This window comes from Larus michahellis, chromosome 29 (assembly GCF_964199755.1).
Source record: "Larus michahellis chromosome 29, bLarMic1.1, whole genome shotgun sequence".
NCBI classification, from domain to species: Eukaryota; Metazoa; Chordata; class Aves; order Charadriiformes; family Laridae; genus Larus; species Larus michahellis.
This window is the reverse complement of record NC_133924.1, coordinates 119,930-137,500: the sequence shown is the minus strand read 5'-3', so window position 1 is coordinate 137,500 and position 17,571 is coordinate 119,930. Positions and strand designations below refer to the sequence as shown.

The following is a 17,571-nucleotide window of genomic DNA, read 5'->3' as shown; positions in this document are numbered from 1 at the left end:
TGCGTTGCTGCCGGAATAACCCAGGTGACGAAGCCCATTCCTCCCCCCCAGGGAGGTCTAAAGGCAAAGGTGGGCTCCATCTTTTATTTTCAGCCCTAATTTGAGGGGAAATAGGCAAATGTTGGGTTTGTGCTTGACATAAACAGTTGCAGGGGGAAAAAAAAAAACCACCCCACTCTATATATATATATATATGCCTTCACTTAAATTCTTTCTTTAAATTCCCAGCAGGACCATCCTCCAAACCCCAACTCTGATGGTCTCCAGCCCGCCAGCAATTAGGAATAATAAACTGGAGAAGACGAGCGCGGGTAGCACCTTCACATTTTATTTCCAGCCCGTGGGCTAGCAACAACCTGGGAGAAACCCCAGAAATCACATTTTTCATCACTTCGGACAATAATACGCTTATTTTTTTAAAGGCTGCTTTGTTTTGTCAGAAGCGACCATGAACAAAGCAAGACGCCTGTTAAGCATTTGCTGTCTCTGCAAAAAGTGAGGATTTCCAGAAAAAAAGAATAATATAAATCGAAGGTAAACGTGTGGTTTTGCTGAGGGCCAAGCAGTAAAGAGAGCCTGAGGAAACAGAAGATTCAGCGCCCAAAATCTACATTAATCTGGGCAAAGCAGGACAACCTTGAGGGGTTACTCTGAAAACAACATCTTCTACACAGAGGGGACCTCACGAGGAGCACCAAAATTCAAAATACGGCTCTGGCTCACATCCAGTAGGACAAACACAGTGGAGCAACACCAACCTTTGTTGCTTCACAAAAAAAAAAAAAAAAGCCAAAAAACCCACCTTTCAGCCTTTTCTGGAGTAGCAGCAAAACCCCCCTCCTGCCCGGAGGAGCTGTTGGCAGAGAACTGAAGCACGGAGCACTCACGCGAGGTGATGGAGAGGGCAACCAAAAGCTCTTCAACCCCCGCTCAACTCCAGGAGAGGTTGGATTTCAGTGGCCACCTGGTTCAGATCACCTCAGGCCAGCATCCCAACATCACAAAAATAGCCTTTGGAGTACGACGTTATTCCAGATTTTAGGAGTACCACCCAGAACAAGCAACCAGGCTCCCACCCTTCATTGCAAACCTTTATTCCCAGGAGGAGGAAGAAGGGAAAAAGCCAGAAACCCCCTCTGAGACCTTTATAACCACTCCCACAGCCCAGTGAGCATCCTGACCCACCAAGGTCCAATTACTCTCCAGGAGCAGTTAATAAACCTAATTACCTCCTCCTAAATCTTGTAGGAGTGGAGGCACCTGGGCAGGATTTCCACTTTTGGCACAGAGGTGGTGACTACAGTTTGTTGAGAGCAACGGCATAACGAAACAACGGAAATCCGCCGTTAAATTCACTTCAGGAAGAGCAAAACTTCCTCGTTTAATCAGACTCAATTGACTAGAAAGGAGCTTTGCCTGTTCTGGCTTTGGCTGGATGTCCAAAGTGCTCTGCTTGGTGTCGCTCCACCTTTCCCACAGGATGTCTACCCACAAAACATTTCATTTTCAGGTCGCTGACACTTCCAAAGGGGTGGAGGGCCCACTCCAAAACTTCCCACTAGCTCTAACGTTGATCCTTAGACCCACAGAAGAAAATAGAAATACCCGTCCGTTATCAGACTTGGAGCCACGACCCAACTACCGGTGGTTTCCTTCCCGCTGAAGAGTTGGGTTCGTTCAGAGGTGGGTTTAAGATGGTGACCACAACCTTCGGGGGATTGCTGATGATTTCGATTGCTGTTTTCCGTTTTAGGGTGGTTTGAAGACCCTCCTTGTGATATTTTTTCATGACTACCTGATTACCCACCTATTGTCTCTGCCTGTGTACCAACAAACCAGGGTGGATGGTTGATTTGAGTCTCTTGTGCTCATCGCTGCTGCCCAGGCACCATCCGGTGAAGACCACGGAGACGGGCCCTCAGCGAAGCCCGTGACAAGCCTCAGGGGCACAGTTTGATGTAGGTAACGGTGGAACAGACCGAAAAGAGGGGGAACACCTTCTCCTGGAAGGCGACGTTGAAGGTGAAGATGTGCTGCATGTTGTCAGCGTTGTAGAAGGAGACTTCTTCCCCTTCGTAATCCAGGTACACCCTGACCTTATTGAGTTTCTGGCTGAGGCACAGTGGGGTGCGTTGGGGCGAGGTGACCGCCCAGTAGCGCCCTCCGTTTTGCTGAACCGCCCAGATCCCTTCTTCAGGGGAAAACTGCGTCAGACCTTTCCTCCTGACGGACTCCTTGGCCACCCCAAAGGCCCAACCGTCCGAGGCCCCCACCTCCACTTCCCAGTAATGTCTTCCCGACTTGAAGCCCGTGGTAGCCAGCACCCGAGAGTTTGTGTCGAATCTCTTGGGGTTGTCGGGCAGCTCCTGTTTCCTACAGCCCATCCTCACCGTCTTGAGGTCTGCGGAGAGGATGAGGAGGTGGTTTGCCGAATCAGGGTCCAGGGTCAGGTCCTCTGTTGATGACAGCAGTGACAGCGATAGTAAGTCAACAGGAATTTTAACAACTAAAAGCCCAAGCTGGGGGTGATTTCATCGGTTGCTGAACCACATTCCAACCCAAATACCCACATCCCAACCTCAGTAGCTCCTCCTCTTCAGCTCCCTGGACAGTCTGTGGTGAAGGAAAAGCCGAGTTCACACTCTGGGTTGGCTTTGCAGTTCTTGAGATGCCTCCTCTCACCATTGGCTCTACAGGAAGCCCGGAGCCTCGGGGCTAATTTTAAGAGGAGTAACTCTAGATGTTAACAGATATACTACTTCTCCCTGCCAGCACACGGGGACAAGCTACATGTGTGAGAAACTTGGAGGTGGGTGAGGAAGGTCCCACCTCACCCAGGTTATAGATAGGGGATGAGCATCTACCTCACCTTTTCACATCCTCATGAGGGGTGAAGCCCCACCAGCTGAGGGTGAAGATGAACAGAGCAAAGCAAATCATAGCAAATGAGGACCAAGATCTGGTTCAAGATGTCCTAGAGGGAGACCTGCAACTGCATTGTAGCCTTTTGGCTCTTGGATCGGCTCAGGATCCTTCATCAACGCCACCAGCCAGCACCCCTCAAACACTGACCAGGGAGGACACTGACACCTCCCACATTGACACCCCGATTCCCTTCATGGGAGGGCAAAACTCACGCTGCTGCTGCTAAGAAATGGGTAAAAACAACACAGGGCCTTTAGGAGCAAAGAACATGATGAAACCACATGCAGGTGATTAGCAAGGACACACAGTAAAAATGGACCTTAGATCGAGACTTTTTTTCACAAATAAACTGATAATTTTTGATTCTTGGTTTTGTTTCTAGCTCATCTAATGTAGAACGTACAAGATGGGGCACGCACACCCCTCAGATCATAAACTGTTGAGTATCTGTCCCCAGGTTACCCCCACGATGACAAATTCTCAGGGAAAGCCACGACCTAAGGGCATCTTTACACACCAGATGGCACCTGGACACCCCAAAAGAAACACGCGTGTAGATGAGGTTTGATACTAACATCTTTTCCCCTTCCAAAATCAGGCTCAAAGGAAAGAGCGAGCACGTTAGTGACCTCAAATTGTGGTTGTAGTCAGCAAAGTCGCCATGAATGAATGAGACCCTTTGGGGGAATCTAAGATGGGACCTCAGGAGCTGAAACGTGTTGGATGCTGCACCAGAGGCTATTTAGCTAAAGGCCTTTATGCTCTTTCAAAATCCGTAGGCTTGGGCCCGAAGATTGCATACAAAGTCCAAAAAAGACCAAAAACGATGGGATTGAAAGCTTCATGGTGTTTCACAGGGGCTGAAAAAGTGATAGCAACCACAGGAAAGGGTAGGTCCTTTTCTCCTTCAAAACTTAAGCGCCAGGTTCCTCCCCAAAACTGGGGGATTGGCCTTAAAGTAACATCTCCTGCATTTTGCACTGTTGTATCAGGCCAAGAGTTAGGTGCTTTCCAAGTGTCCCTCAGAAAAAGTTAGGGGAAATGAACTGGATGTGCAAGAAATTTCCTTGATGCCAGAAGGTGTTTTCCTTCCTCCTTCTTGCATCTCCAGCTCCTGGAGTCGTTGAGATTTGGGTTTGAGCTTCAACTCAGCGGCAGGGCCTGTGAATGGTGATTGGCTTGGTTAAAAAAAAAAAAAATAATAATAATGCGAAATAATAATGCGACTCCAGGAGCTGAGGCACCATACAAAAAAATTTTAAAAATATATTTCAGAGAATTCAAAACTTTTGGAAAAGGCGGATTAGGGTGCTTAGAGGAGTGGGATTCAATGGCTGCTACAAGGTTTTGGCTGGTCCCTTCTTCACCCCTTGACCTCTGCAGCGTAAGCCGTGGCCCGGTCTGCTTTCAGAGGGTTTTGCCGGTATAACCGCCCCAGCCGAGTTACACCTCTACGCATGCACACACACCACCAGGGACATGCAGTGAGGGTCGTTTTGCCGTTGTTGCTTTTAAATGTTGGCCATCAGCGTTTCCTCTCTTGCTTTGCCAACCCATCGGCATCTTCCGGGGGTGTCTGGGGAAGTTTGCGAGCAGAGTCTGGCCCCTCAAAGCCGGATGGTCCTAGGAAAGGACCCAACCCATGACCTCCTCTGCATTCCCCAAGGGGTTTGCAAGCTCCATGCTTGACCACCACCTCAAAAGACCACCACCTCAAAAGCAAGAACAAGCCTTCTCTTCTAAAAGGAGACTTTGCTTTGCTGGGGTATCTCTGACTCCTCCGGGCATGGCAACCTTCACCCCAAGAAGGGTGCTGGAGGATGGGGGCAGGTTTTGACAGCATCTGCCCATCTGTACCCACCATAGTGCAGAGTCAGAGGGATCAGGCTGGTGGTAGAACCACGTCAGAGCCCGTCATTGTGCTTTCCTGGCTCGTTGGCATTCCCTGGTCCTCACCACCGCTGGTCAAGCAAAGGAGAGACTTCTCCAGCATTGAGAGAGTCAATCTGGGACAACCCAGCTGGTTTTGCTGGTTGCAAAGCCATGACCTCTCACGAGAACTTGCTCTTTTGCCAACCCAGGAGAGCTGGTGAGCAAAGTCTTCTCCAGCACGGCATGATCTGAAAGCCACTGCTTGCCCGCGGCCACAATTTCAACAATTTTCCCCAGAATTTATGTAATCTGACTTTGCACTGGAGCAGATTACGGAGTGCTCACACCCTCCATCCCAAAACCCAGTGGGAAAACGAGCCCAACCACAGGCCACAGAGCAAATCTGGCAGAATTAAAGCAAGTCGTGGCTTGGAAGGGTACTAATCCAGTTTGGGGTTCAAATATCTGTTCCTTCTGTTCCGCACTGCAGTTTTATTAAGTGTAAACAGGCAGAAAGGACCTAGCTTAGCTGTAAGATCCCCGGCGTCAGCTAGAAAAATCGTCTTTTGACTCTCGAACTGAGCAGGCTGGATCTGGAAATCATCGAGAGAGAAGAAATTAAAAAAAAAGCCTTTTTTTCTTTTTTTTTTTTTCCCCCTCTTTTTTTCGGCTTTGCAAAACCGGCTTTGCAAATTACAACCACAATTTAAAGTCTTTGCTCCAGGGCACTAGGTCTTGAACATTTTCCTTTTACCTTTTTCACCTCTTCCCAGTTCATCCTGCAGGTTTTCTGAAAAGAAGAGACAGGCAAGTCAATGGCGGCACCGAGACAGCCAGAGGGAACCGCAAAAATCTCTTTTTATGGGGACTTTTACACCCGCGTCACGTTGCCAAAGTGCTGAATTGCCGCCGTAGGACTCGACAGGCAGCGAGAGCTGAGGATGGAGCAACGCCACGAGCTTGTGCAATGGGGACAAGCAACGGGGGGAAATTCCTGCTAAATATATTTTAGTTTTATTTTATTTTCTTTAAAAAAAAAAAAAAAGCTGCTCAACGTCAAGAGAATGCAGGATTTGTTTAAGCCTTGTTTATCGTCCCCTGCCAGATTTTGTTCTCCTCGTTGGGTTACGGGTTTCAAACTTTTAGCACAATACTTTAAGCCTCTTATTGCTCCAGGGCGTAACTTGCATTTAGGGATTTTTCTCTTCCCGGTCTGTTTTCTGGCGCTGGCTTCCTTTCCAAATCCCTCAGCACCATCTCGTGGCTCTGCCGCATCGCTGCAAGCGGTTGGTTTCTAGAAGCAAAGCTTGGCTATCGCGGCCTCCAACTCTTGGAGAAGTCAAAATGGCAGGCTTTATTGCACTCAGATCGATGTGCCAGAGGTTGTTTTTTTTTCCACTTTCAAAAAAAAAAAAAAATCCTGCATCTCCTTCTCTGGCAAGGCGAGTCTCCTCCTGTTCCTGCACTTCTCCAGAACGTCATTTCCAACATAATTTCTTCTCCTATTTCAGTACTGCTGGCCAGGCGTACGCTAGGGGACTTCCAAGACATCCGCAGCATCCCCAGCACTCCTCATCCCTTTTCCCCGACGCCTGCTAAAGGCCGAGGCCTATTTTAAACTCCCCCCGCCCCCCCGCAGGCTTCATTTCCACCTACCTCTGAATTTCTTTAAGACTTTCTCAAGGACGACAGTCTTGAGGGAGAAATTGCAGATGTGCATTTTCATATCCGTGCACACTGGCACAGGCTTCTGGCACTTCACATCGTCACTTCTACAAAGAGAAAAGTGAAAAAAAAAAATAAATAAGGAAATCGCTGCCGTTCCCCCACTCTCTTTTTTTTTCTTTTTATTTGCGGTTGGCAGTGTGCAATGCTCCCACCCCGTCTCTCCAAGTGCTCAACACCACACTGCGAGGATCACACCACAATTTCACCCTGCCTGGGCTGAGGACACCAGGATTTACAAGTCGGCTTTGAAAACCCCCTTGGCCGGTTGTTGGAACGGGTGTCCATGCTGGGTTTCCCCCCGACTCAGCTGCTCCTCCCGCAGCTTAAACTTCATTTTTGGACCTTAAATGGTGCCTAAAGCATTGCCCTGTGTGAATTGGGTATCAGGAAAATAAGACGACTTGGGGTTTCTGGTCTCACTTGGCCTTTGAAGAAACTGCCCGGTAGGAAAAGACTTTGTGCTAACAGTAAGTTTTCCAAGAAGCTGGAAGAAACCCAGGGCTTGCAGCAAGTAGGAGGCGAGCTCCGTCTGCCCCAGTGCCTCCCTCTGGCATTTGGACTGTAAACACTGACCTTTAAAGAGTGCTGGTGAGAGCAAAAGAGCGTGAAAGAGGGGGAGAATTGGTGCTCCATACCTGCTTATGATGTTCATCACATCCTAGAAAGGAAAAAGAGAGACCGAGTGACATCACTGTGCAACTTCTGCTACGTCTCCCCTGGTTCAGACAGCACAAGAGCAATTCCCCTTCATTGAACCCAACCGGGACGTCCATCCCTTGTGTCTTCAATGAGCAGGCATGGCTCCATGCCTCAAATGTTACGCTTTCAGCTTTGGAAGGCCACAGTCCCACCAAATCCCACCCAAGTGTCTGCAGCAACTAAAGACACAACGGCTTCTGGGGGGAACCAAACCTCCCAAATGCTCCTACGTACAATACTCCAGGTTTATGCCCATAAAGTCTTGTTGTTGTTTAGGTTGGAACCTGCCCTTGGAGGTTTCTCATCCAACCCATTGCTCAAAGCATGCCAGCTTGCCCAGGGCCTTGCCCAGGTGACTTGAGAGAATCTTCTAGGGTGGTGGCTACCAAAACCTCTCTGCTTCCTATTCTAGTATTTGACCGCTGTTGTTGTGAACGCAGGTGTAGGCATCTGGCAGCCTTTGGGGTGCTTTAAGGATCTCTCTGCTGGTCTCCCACTTCTGAGAAGGTCCTATCAACCTGTCCCGTGTGAAGACTTGACTTACAGAAAGACACCTGCAAGTATCCACCTGCCTAAGAGGCAAAGGGACCTCATCCGCCATAGCGTGGCCACCTAGAAAGCTGTCATTAAACTTACACACCTATGTCTTCATAATACCTGGACTTCCACGGTCTGGTCACCACCAAGAAGAGTTTAGGGCTCCTCCGAGGGGTGATTCATCCCACCCGGGGATTGATATTCTGATGGCAGAAATGATTTGCCCTCAGGAAGGGTGGATGATGGACGTAAATTATGGGTTAAAACACCCTCAATAGCTAGTTGTTACGTGGCAAAAATTCACTGAGATGAAACCCATGTTCGGTCCAGTCCGTGACACTATTTACCCTTTCTGATGCCTTTAAAATTATATAAAGAAGGGCATAAACCATGGCGAGTACATTGGATGGGACTCAAAGGCAACACAAAGCCATGCCCATCTCCCAGCGAATGGGAACTCTGGAGCTGGCTAAGGATTTTTTTTTTTTTTTTTTAAAAACATGACCTATTGTTAGGGGATCGGTTTTGTGTGCGTTGGTGAGGGCTGGGCAAAGACCGTATGAAACGAGTTTTCACCCGTAGCCCACGTACTGAAACCATCTGCAAATATTTACCGTGCTTTCAGTGCTGCCCGGGAGAGAATTTAACCCTGTGCGGGTCTGCGCGCACCAGAAGCTCAATCTAATTAGCTTAATCAAAACACCATCAATTAAAAGAAGGTCGCCCATTAGCCTTTTGCCGTTCGGTGGAGGACGGGAGTGCTCGATTTTGGGATGGGCGGCTCGGGTTTGTTTTTCAGACCTCATTTCATCCCAAGGAGAAACCAACTGCATCCCAAACCCAAGGAGAGTTTGGGTAACTGGGAGGGCTGGATTAGCTCCAGCTTCTTTCTTTGCCGTGCAATCAATACCTGGCGTCCATCTGCTCTCTCCCTCATACTTTCCAGCTTGGTTAATAGCTCAATTTTGACTCCAAAACCCATCTCTGCTTTCAGCTCCCAGCCAACCTTCTGCAGCCAGGACTCCACTGCGAAAACTGGCAAGGAGCCGTGTCCTGCTGAGCCCGCCTCCACGTGCGTCTACCCTCAACTCCATCCCGAGCCCTCACCAACGTCTTTAAGCTGGAGGAGCGGACACGTGGGACTTGGCGTGCCACAAACCTTCAGCGCTGCAAACCCATCAAGAACCTGGATTTGCAAAAGGAGTTGCTCGGTTTAAGGATCTAACCAGTACCGCTGCGGTGGCCCTTCATGCAAGGTCTAGTTCAGCTTTGAACGCCTTGGAACAGGAACTTATGGGTGCTCAGAAGGTCCAGGCAAATTCATGGAAGAAAAATTTATGAGAGGCTATGAAATATGAAGAGCACACCTCTGATTCAGGATATTCCTGAAGTAGCAGAGCTCAGGGCGCTCAGGCACTGCCATGCACCACCTGCTCATTAAAGGTGTGGGGGGAAAAAAAAAAGGCATTTATCCAAAAAAACATCCCTACAGGATCCAGGAACATATTAAAAAAGGATGAAGAAGGGTCATGTCTCAGACCCGAAGCCTTGTTTCCTAGCAGAGGTCTCACCTTGAGGAACTCAAGCATGGGCTGCTGGATTTTCTCCTCCAGCTCCGTGATGAGCTTGTTGAGGAGCGTGATCTCCTTGGAGAGGTCGGTGATGTTCTCGTTCTGCCTCTTGGCGATGTTCTTCTCCATCTTCTCCAGCTGCCCCAGGAGGATGTGCTCCTGGTCATGCAGGAACTGACGCAGCCTCTCGAACTCCGAGAGCAGCTTCTGCCGCTCGTTCTCGATGGTTTTCTGGGAATGAAAAGCAGAAAAAAGGGGTTTAAGCTGGTGGGATGGTTTTGGGGTGGAGAGGGACCACCTGGTGAATTTGGAGGGCCTACCAGTGTCATTGCTGCTTACTGGTGAGACTGGGGAGGGGTGAGGAGACATTGCGCGTAGCATGCCTGGACAAAGGCCTTGGAGAGGGGTGAGGATGGGAGACCAAAGGCCACGGGCATCTTCATTCTCCTCCACCTGTCCCAACCCGGAGCCTTGTCCCCACCACCCCAGAGCACTGCGTTGCACGCACGCACCAAGAGCTCCTGGGTTTTCTTATCGTCGTTCACTTTGAACTCCAGCAGCTCTTGCCTCTCCTTTTTCAGGAAATCCAAGCGTCCTTGGATTTTCTCCTAGGAACAAAAAAAGAAGATATTACTGGTTGGTTTTTTTCTTTCTTTCTTTCTTTTCCTCCACTCGATTTCCTTTGCTGCACCTGACGGGGGATGCCAGGGGAGGGTTCATGCGCTGTTTCCATTGGCTCCTGCTACTATCTCCCCCACCGTTGCTCTGGGCACAAGCGGAACGCAGCCTGGCTTTAATCAACCCAAACTGATCTTTGGACGCTCGCTGAGACCTCAAACAGATCTGGGTGGTCGCTCCGTCGGCTGCAACCCTGCCAATAAGGCGGGTGCCCACAGGTAGCGCTCGCAGCGTGGTACTCGCGCGGCTTTCCGAGGAATTTTTTCATACAATGGTTTAGGTCAGAAGGGACCTTCGAGACCATCTAGTGGGCGAGTGCCACGGGCAGGGACATCTTCCACTAGACCAGGCTGCTCCAAGCCCCGTCCAACCTGGCCTTGAACACCCCCAGGGATGGGAAGCGTTCCAGGGGTTTCGCAGGAGCTCGCACAGGAGAAACTCTGTCTCGCTGCCTCCTGTGTTTAATCCCACGCTCTCCCCAGCTGCAGAGGTGACGTGAAGTCACGAGAGGGTTTTGCGTATCCGGAGAGGGTTTCCCAAGCCTTTGGAAAGCCGGAAAGCAGCAACAAGCTCTTTTCGGGGTGGTTGAGCACAAGGGTGAGACTGGGAAAGCCGGGTGACAGCTCGGGGACTTCAGCGAGCGCAAATACACGACACAACCATCCCACCAGGAGGCAGAAAGACCTGGAGGGTCTTCTTCAGGGTGGAAAGACAGACAGGCAGGTACCTTGTACTCCTCGGATGCCTCGTCGATAGGTACCACAGTGTGTGGCCGGTGCTCCCGGGACCTGTCGCAGACCACGCAGATGGTTCTCCGGTCATCCTTGCAGTAGAGCTTCAGGGCTTCCCTGTGCTTCCCGCAGAGCCCATCCTCCTCGGCACCCTTGGCCCCACGGAGGGTGAACTGGCTGATGATCTCGGACATGTTCGCCAGCTGCCGGTTGGGTCTGAAACTCTTCTGTTGGAAGACCTCCCGGCACTGGGGGCAGGGGAAGTCCATCTCCAGGTCCTTCCAGCTCTTGATGATGCACGCCCGGCAGAAGTTGTGCCCGCACTCGATGGACACGGGGTCTTTGAAGAATTCCAGGCAGACGGAGCAAGTGGCTTCATCCTGGAGGTTGCCGGGCAGAAACACCGCCGCCATGGCCTCTCTCCTGCGGGCAAGGACGGATTTCACCGGGGCTGGAGGCAGAACATGAATGCTTGGCATCCAGCCCCGAGTGGGCGTTCCTCTTCCAGGAATGAGCCCGATGCCTGAGGTCACTTCTGCAGTCTCCGCTTTCTTTAAACTGCTAACGAAGACCTCGGCATTAGGGGACAACATGCAGGTGGGCGAAAAAGAACGAAGAAGTAGGTCCCTACCCTCTGCTCCCCCACAGATCTTGGGCTTTCTGTCTTTTTTTTTTTTTTCTTTTTTTTTTTTTTTTTTTTTTGGCAGGAGGGAGGTGGGAAAAGGGAAATTTTTGGGGATACAGCCACCAGAGCTGGGTCTCCTTGCCTTTTTGGCGGACTTGGTGCTAAATGCAAGATCTGAGCCCCCAGGCTTGTGTTTAACAGCTGCTCTAGGCTCTGATCCAGGCAACCATCTGAGCGCTCGTTAAAGACCCATTTCACCCTGGAAGCTTCAGCTGGGGACTCAGATGACTTGGTTGAGCTCCAGGTCTCAACAGGGGCCATAAAAAGCAACAGGAGAAAGGGAATACACATGGATGCGAAGTCCATATCAAGATCCGGGGGGGGGGCAGTTTCCCAAATCCGCAAAGATTAAGCTCTGGATTGGGGGGTCCTGCATCTCAAACCTGCTTTTTGTCTCCCAGGAATGTTGCGTGCAACCTCAGAGGTCTCGCATTTTAATGATGGGGGGAATGATAATTGATACAGGAGGAACCTTCATCGGCGGGGGTTTGTCTAGAATACGGTTGTCTCTACCCGAGCAGGTCACCAAAGCTCTTGTTATGGAGAACAGAAATAAAACGAGTGACTTGCGGGGGGGGGCAGGGGTCTCATTACCATCAAGACAGAAATGTAGGCACTTCTGGGAAGTGATTAGTCTTCTAACGAGGACTTGAGAGCAGACCAGGCGAACCTATCCATAAACACCCGTTTAAATTCAGCCTGGTTGATCCGGCATCCCCCCGTCGAGGTCTTTCCCTCGGAGCTACGGCGAGACCGATCCCAACCCCAGAGCTTGCTCTGGCAGAGTTACATTCGCAAAACTTGTCTTGGCGTCCTGATGCCAGGGGTTTGCAAAGGGTTTCCGACTTCTAGTAGGGGTTGCGTTCGTCCTGACACCTTTGCGGGTGGGGAAGAACACAGGGGAGGGGTGTCCACCCTCCCCTTGACCCTCGCTTTTGACTTCAAAAACTTTTCTGGCAGTCGCCTTTTCTAGCGTCCGCAAAAGAGGAGCGCGGGGCTTCAGGCAAGCCTTTACTCCTACGCCAGATTTGCTCCATTTGGGACCAGGAATGAGCTTTTTCCGGTCGGTTTAAATACAATTTTGGGCTTGGAAAGGAATCCCTCGTCTGCTCACAGGGAAGTGAAGCCTGGCTGGCAGTGCCTGCTGTGACCCGAATTAGTTCGTGATCGGAAATAGCACGGAACAAATGACTCAGGCAAACAGCAGAATATATATATATATATATATTTTTTATATGTATATATTCACACACAGACTCATATATATAGGAGCATATATATGTATACATATATAACCCTATATATATCCATTTATATGTACACGGTGCCCTACGGAAAAGGGAATTTTTCTGCAGACGACCATTTCCACTTCTGCGCGTATTTATCTGCCGACCCCTGCTCGTATACGTTGATGTATATTTATACACGCACACACCACTCCCTACAGAAGGGAAAGTGCTTTCGCTTCCCCTTCTCTTGATCTGTAAATCACAAACCGTATGTAAAAAACACAAACTGTATATTTTTTCCTATGTATGTCACGCATCGGTTTGTTGGTTTTTGGTTTTTTTTTTTTCCATCTGCAGAAAGGAAGAGGAGGTGGACTCTGACCTGGCGAGAAAAATCCACACGCTCTCCAGAGATGCATAAACAGCAAATTAAAAATAAGTTTAAAAAAAAAAAAAAAAGAGAGGGTGAGACACCTTGACGGAAGCAATGGGCAGCCCAGTGGGAAAAGCAGGAGAAAAAGGTGGATATAGGGGAAAAAAAAAAAAAAAAAAAAAAGGATAGACGGACAAGCGCATCCCACTGCCCTCCCCATGCCCCGAGCTGACCCGGCGTACCTCGGAGCGGAGGCGTAGGAAAGGGGCATCCTCCCGAATCTCCCCACTTTTTGCGTCGGGAGGGTGTGAGAAGGGGACAGGGGGGACACGAGCCTGGTGGCCGAGGGCTCCCAGCGGGAAGGAGCCCGCGGCAGCCGCTCCACCGTGCTGTGACGAAGGAAACCAGCCCCAACCCTGGATGTCTCCGACATTTCGGCGCCGCTCGAGCTCCTGCTCCTTCCCAGCCCTCGGTTGCCCCATTTGTCCCCTCTGTCACCCCCTCCCCTCCCACCCCATCTCACTTACCATTCCTTCCCCTCCCCCATTGCATCTATCCTGGGCACCCACCGATCTCCTTCCCTCCTCCTCCTCCTCCTCCCCAGCCGCTCCGGCTCTGCTCTCCTCCCCCGTGCCAAAGCTCTTTTCCCTGCCCAGGGCCAGGATCGCGTTTCCAGCACCTCCCTCCACCTGTCTCCAAGGCCAGACCTTCTCCACAGGGTCTCTGCAGCCCTTTAACCCTCTCCAACGCTCCGTCTCTCCTTCCAGAGGAGCAGGCGTCCTCCATCCTGCATCCCTCCTCCAAACCCCTCGATGAACGATTCGTCTCCCAGCTCGTATTTGGGGCAGCACCACGCAAAGAAGGGCAGGAACGTCACCTGCGGGACATCTCCCACCTACCGTGGGTGGCTTGTTTAGGCTAAGGAGAGGTTGGGACATCCAAAACAGAAGGGAAGAGGGGTGGGGGAAAAGGGAAAAATTCAACCCCGATATCATGGTTTCTTGCAGGACTGGCTTTTGATACCAAACTATCCAGGAGGTTGATCATCCTTTGAAGTTTGGTCCCGTGTTAGGTGAGTCTAAGCACGGTCAGACTCTCATGCCTGGGCTTCCAGGTAGGACACGTGCGAGCGGTCACCATCCCGCACTGGAATTCCCCCTGCTTACCCGAAAAACTGGAGCCAGCTACAAGGATGGGTGGAGCCAAGATCAGTCCCAAGGCTGGAAGGGGCCTCCTGCAAATTTCTCGTCCCAGAAACGAGTTGGAAGTTGAACCTGGCTCCAGAAGACGCCCACATCCGCAAGCAAGAAGCCCCTACAACCCCAAGCCACACAGGAATCTCCGCAGCCACCAGTTTATCTGCAAAAAAACCTCCTCGGGGTAATAACCAAGAGGAGCATCCCTTCCCTCTGCTGCCCAGTGCAGCGGACAGGACTTTTTATTATCCTCGTTAAAAAAAAATACGACCTGTCATCGAGATAAATAACGTCTTGCCACACTGAGCTTCCCAGCTACAGACGCATCAGACAAAATAAACTCTTTTCCTATTTTCCCCTCTCCCTCGCGCTGCAATAAGACAGGAAAAAAAATAAATTCCAAAATACCCATTTCCCTGGACTAGACAATGACAACAGCAAAATCTCCGCCTTCGCACAATTCCCACACTTCACGCTCATGGTTTCTCCTCCCGCCATAGACATTTTGCCTTCAAAGATATGGGTGAGGGTAAAAAAAAAAAAAAAGGAGTCCATTTATTTTAAAACTGCTTATAATAGTGCATTGCCCCCTCCTCTGTGGGGCCTTTGGGCTACCGGCTACAAGTGTCCTGAACTCATCCACCTTTAGGTTCCACCTGAAGTCAACAGCAGGAGCTCGGTACCTCCTGAAGGACCGTCTCTTGTCTACGATCCATCTCTTGATGGATGGCTCAACTTCCGTTAACTAGAAAGGGAATTTTGGGTCCGCACGGGTGAAATAAAGACCCAATATCTATTAGATACGCATGTCCTTTATTTCTCTTGGCTTCCAGCAGCTCCCTGATGCTCTCCTTCACCACCCTGGCTGCAAAGTTCCCAGCAAAGAAGTTCCCAGCCCTGCGCTGTAGGAAGAAAAAAAACAAATAATAATAATGGGATGCAACCAGGGGAAAGCACCTCCGCTTGCCCTTGGGTTTTTTAGCAGCAGGATTATGTTCAGGGCCACGAGCTGCTTCCAGACCACCAGGAACGCTGAGTCTGAAGAGCTGTTAATAGGAGCGTCTGCCTGGAGAAGGAAAACACGCACACCAGCCAAATGCAGCCGCCAGTTACGGGCCTGCGCGTTTATTGCTAGAGCTGCCACAAAAATCAGGCCAGACGCCCCGCAGCCATCCTAATTTAGGGTGAAACGGTTGGAACCGCACCGGGTCCTGCTGCAGGCTACTCTGTGGGGTCTTCATCCCACTCCTCGTTGCAGAGGTCGGTTTCGCAGCAGGAATAGCGGGACGTCAGGCGAGATTCCGCGTCGGATGCCCGTTGGCGGCCGCAATTCATCGAGGAGGTGCAGCCTTGCTGATAATAGAGGGTCACCTTCCCTGCAGAGGGGGCGGGCAGAGAGGGTTAGAAGAAAACAGCACTAAACTAACCAAAAAAAAAAACCCGTGGTGGGCTTTGAAGCGACCAGCCCCTTCAATAGCGCACCCAAGGGAAGTCGCGCTTCGCCTAATTAAGAGCAAGAGCTAAATGAGGCAGGTGCAAAACCCACGCGGCTTCTTTGGGAGACTCTCCCTCGCCTAAAAATCTCTGGAAGTATTGAAAACCCGCCTGGACGCGTTCCTGTCCAACCTGCTCGAGGTGACCCTGCTCTGGCCAGGGGGGTTGGATGGGGTGATCTCCAGAGGTCCCTTCCAACCCCTGCCTTTCTGTGAAAAGGGACTTTTTTTTTTTTTTTTTAACCATGCACAGGGCGACCTCCAGCGAGAGGAGGAATCTGGCCCCTTGCCTTAGCCCTTTCCCACATCGGGTTCACCATCGCATCCTCACGCCTTCCGCAAACCTATTTGCTTCTCCAAAGACAAGGACAACCCGCAGCGAACCAAAGAAAATACATCATTTTGACACCCCCCACACACACAACTACGTACCCAGGGAGGTTTTAATGATGGCACATTTCTCTCTCCGCCCACAAGTCGTTTCATTCGCTCCCCGGAAACATCCGACAAAGGGGATCTTGTACTTGCAGACCTTGCATTGAAGAACCTCCACTGCAGCAGACCAAGAAGCAGCAATGAACGTGGGGCTCCGTTCTGCAGAGCTTTCAGACACCCCCTATGATAAGCTGGAGGTCACCCCGAGAAGATGTAAAGCCCCACAGGGAAAGAACCAAGTGTCACCTTCACAGCCCTCATCCGTAGGGGAGAGGCAAGCGACGCCTATGGACACTTAACCCTTCTTGGTAGAGCTTTGCAAACACGGCTTTAGGTGAACAAACCAAACTACGGACCCACAGAGAATAAACGTGGATGTGGGGTGGGGTTCATCCACAGCAAGACCATGACAACAGCTCCCCGGGGCAGAGAAGGTGCACATCTAGCCCGGGATCCAGCAACCTACAGCTGAAGCTCCTGGCCCAGAGGAGGTCTCTCTGAGTCTACTGGGAAGCGAGTGGAAGAGTCATTTCCATTCAGGTAACGCTGAAAACAGCGGCAGAGATTTCTCTCTGCTGGGGGTTGACTCGGAGCAGATGACACCCAGGTCACGCTGTGACAACACTGCAGACATCACGGGCTTGGCAAGACCCCTCCAACCACCACCAGATACTCCCTGGCCTCTTATCAAGTCCCATTTAACCGTGACGCTCCACTTACCAACTCCAATGCAGAAGACAAGGGTCAACCCCACGAAGAGCACCTTCATCTTGGGAAAGGGGACAGATCCTGACCTCCCAGCTGCACCTCAGCCCAGCACAGGGTTGCCTATGGATGAGAACGGCTCCAGCAGTTAATTAATCCCTGTAACGAGTTTACTCAGTGATCAGCCTTCTGGCAGGGGGGGAAAACCAATGGGGCAAAAAAACCCTCACAGTACAGATGTCTTTGAGGTCCCTTTTGGGGCAAAATGAGTAGAGAAACTTGAAGGACGTTGTTAGACAATCCTCCAGCACCTTAAAAAGCTGAAATACAGACAATCCCACCTTGCTGCTCTATCAATTTTAACAGCTGTGCTTCGAGGCAGAAGTCTCCCAAATGAATAAAATGATCTTATGAATAAAAAAAACCCGCACATTTCTTTATTTCCTGAGATGCTTCCACCACCTCTTGCTTAGACCTAGCACCGGCAATTGTCTGTACCCAGAAGCAGGCAGGTTTGGGTACAGAAACAGAAAAAAAAAAACATTAAAACCTCTAGCGCCCAACGTGGGGCTCGAACCCACGACCCTGAGATTAAGAGTCTCATGCTCTACCGACTGAGCTAGCCGGGCTGACGAGTTGCTCTTTTTTCCACTATTTTTCTGCCTGAAAGTGTGAATTTGGCAACGATTTAGCAAAGTGTTCAGTTTTATGAGT

The 17,571-nt window shown here is 50.5% G+C and overlaps 1 protein-coding gene, 1 long non-coding RNA gene and 1 other non-coding gene across 12 annotated transcripts; 1 reads left to right on the top strand and 2 right to left on the bottom strand.

Moving 5' to 3' along the window:
• Nucleotides 1–307: 307 nt before the first annotated feature.
• Nucleotides 308–13,996, bottom strand: LOC141735131 (E3 ubiquitin-protein ligase TRIM7-like). Of its 9 annotated transcripts, none has more exons than XM_074567641.1 (9): nucleotides 13,271–13,996; nucleotides 10,738–11,302; nucleotides 9,845–9,940; nucleotides 9,333–9,563; nucleotides 7,161–7,183; nucleotides 6,454–6,569; nucleotides 5,552–5,587; nucleotides 5,318–5,390; nucleotides 308–2,455 (listed from the first exon to the last, which is right to left on the bottom strand). In XM_074567641.1, the coding sequence occupies exons 1-8, from the start codon at nucleotides 13,459–13,461 to the stop codon at nucleotides 5,344–5,346; spliced, it is 1,305 nt and encodes a 434-aa protein (XP_074423742.1). In that variant the 5' UTR covers nucleotides 13,462–13,996; the 3' UTR covers nucleotides 308–2,455; nucleotides 5,318–5,343. The 9 variants fall into 9 exon arrangements, with proteins under 9 accessions (XP_074423742.1, XP_074423746.1, XP_074423747.1 ...); XM_074567645.1 differs by having other exon boundaries at nucleotides 10,738–11,299; XM_074567646.1 differs by having other exon boundaries at nucleotides 10,738–11,164; nucleotides 13,271–13,993.
• LOC141735231 (uncharacterized) lies at nucleotides 11,201–15,557 on the top strand. Of its 2 annotated transcripts, none has more exons than XR_012584677.1 (3): nucleotides 11,201–11,338; nucleotides 13,013–13,176; nucleotides 14,036–15,557. It is a non-coding gene; the product is annotated as an uncharacterized LOC141735231 (long non-coding RNA). The 2 variants fall into 2 exon arrangements; XR_012584678.1 differs by having other exon boundaries at nucleotides 11,281–11,360.
• Nucleotides 15,558–17,413: 1,856 nt separating this feature from the next.
• TRNAK-CUU (transfer RNA lysine (anticodon CUU)) lies at nucleotides 17,414–17,486 on the bottom strand. Its single transcript has one exon. It is a non-coding gene; the product is annotated as a tRNA-Lys (tRNA).
• Nucleotides 17,487–17,571: the final 85 nt, after the last annotated feature.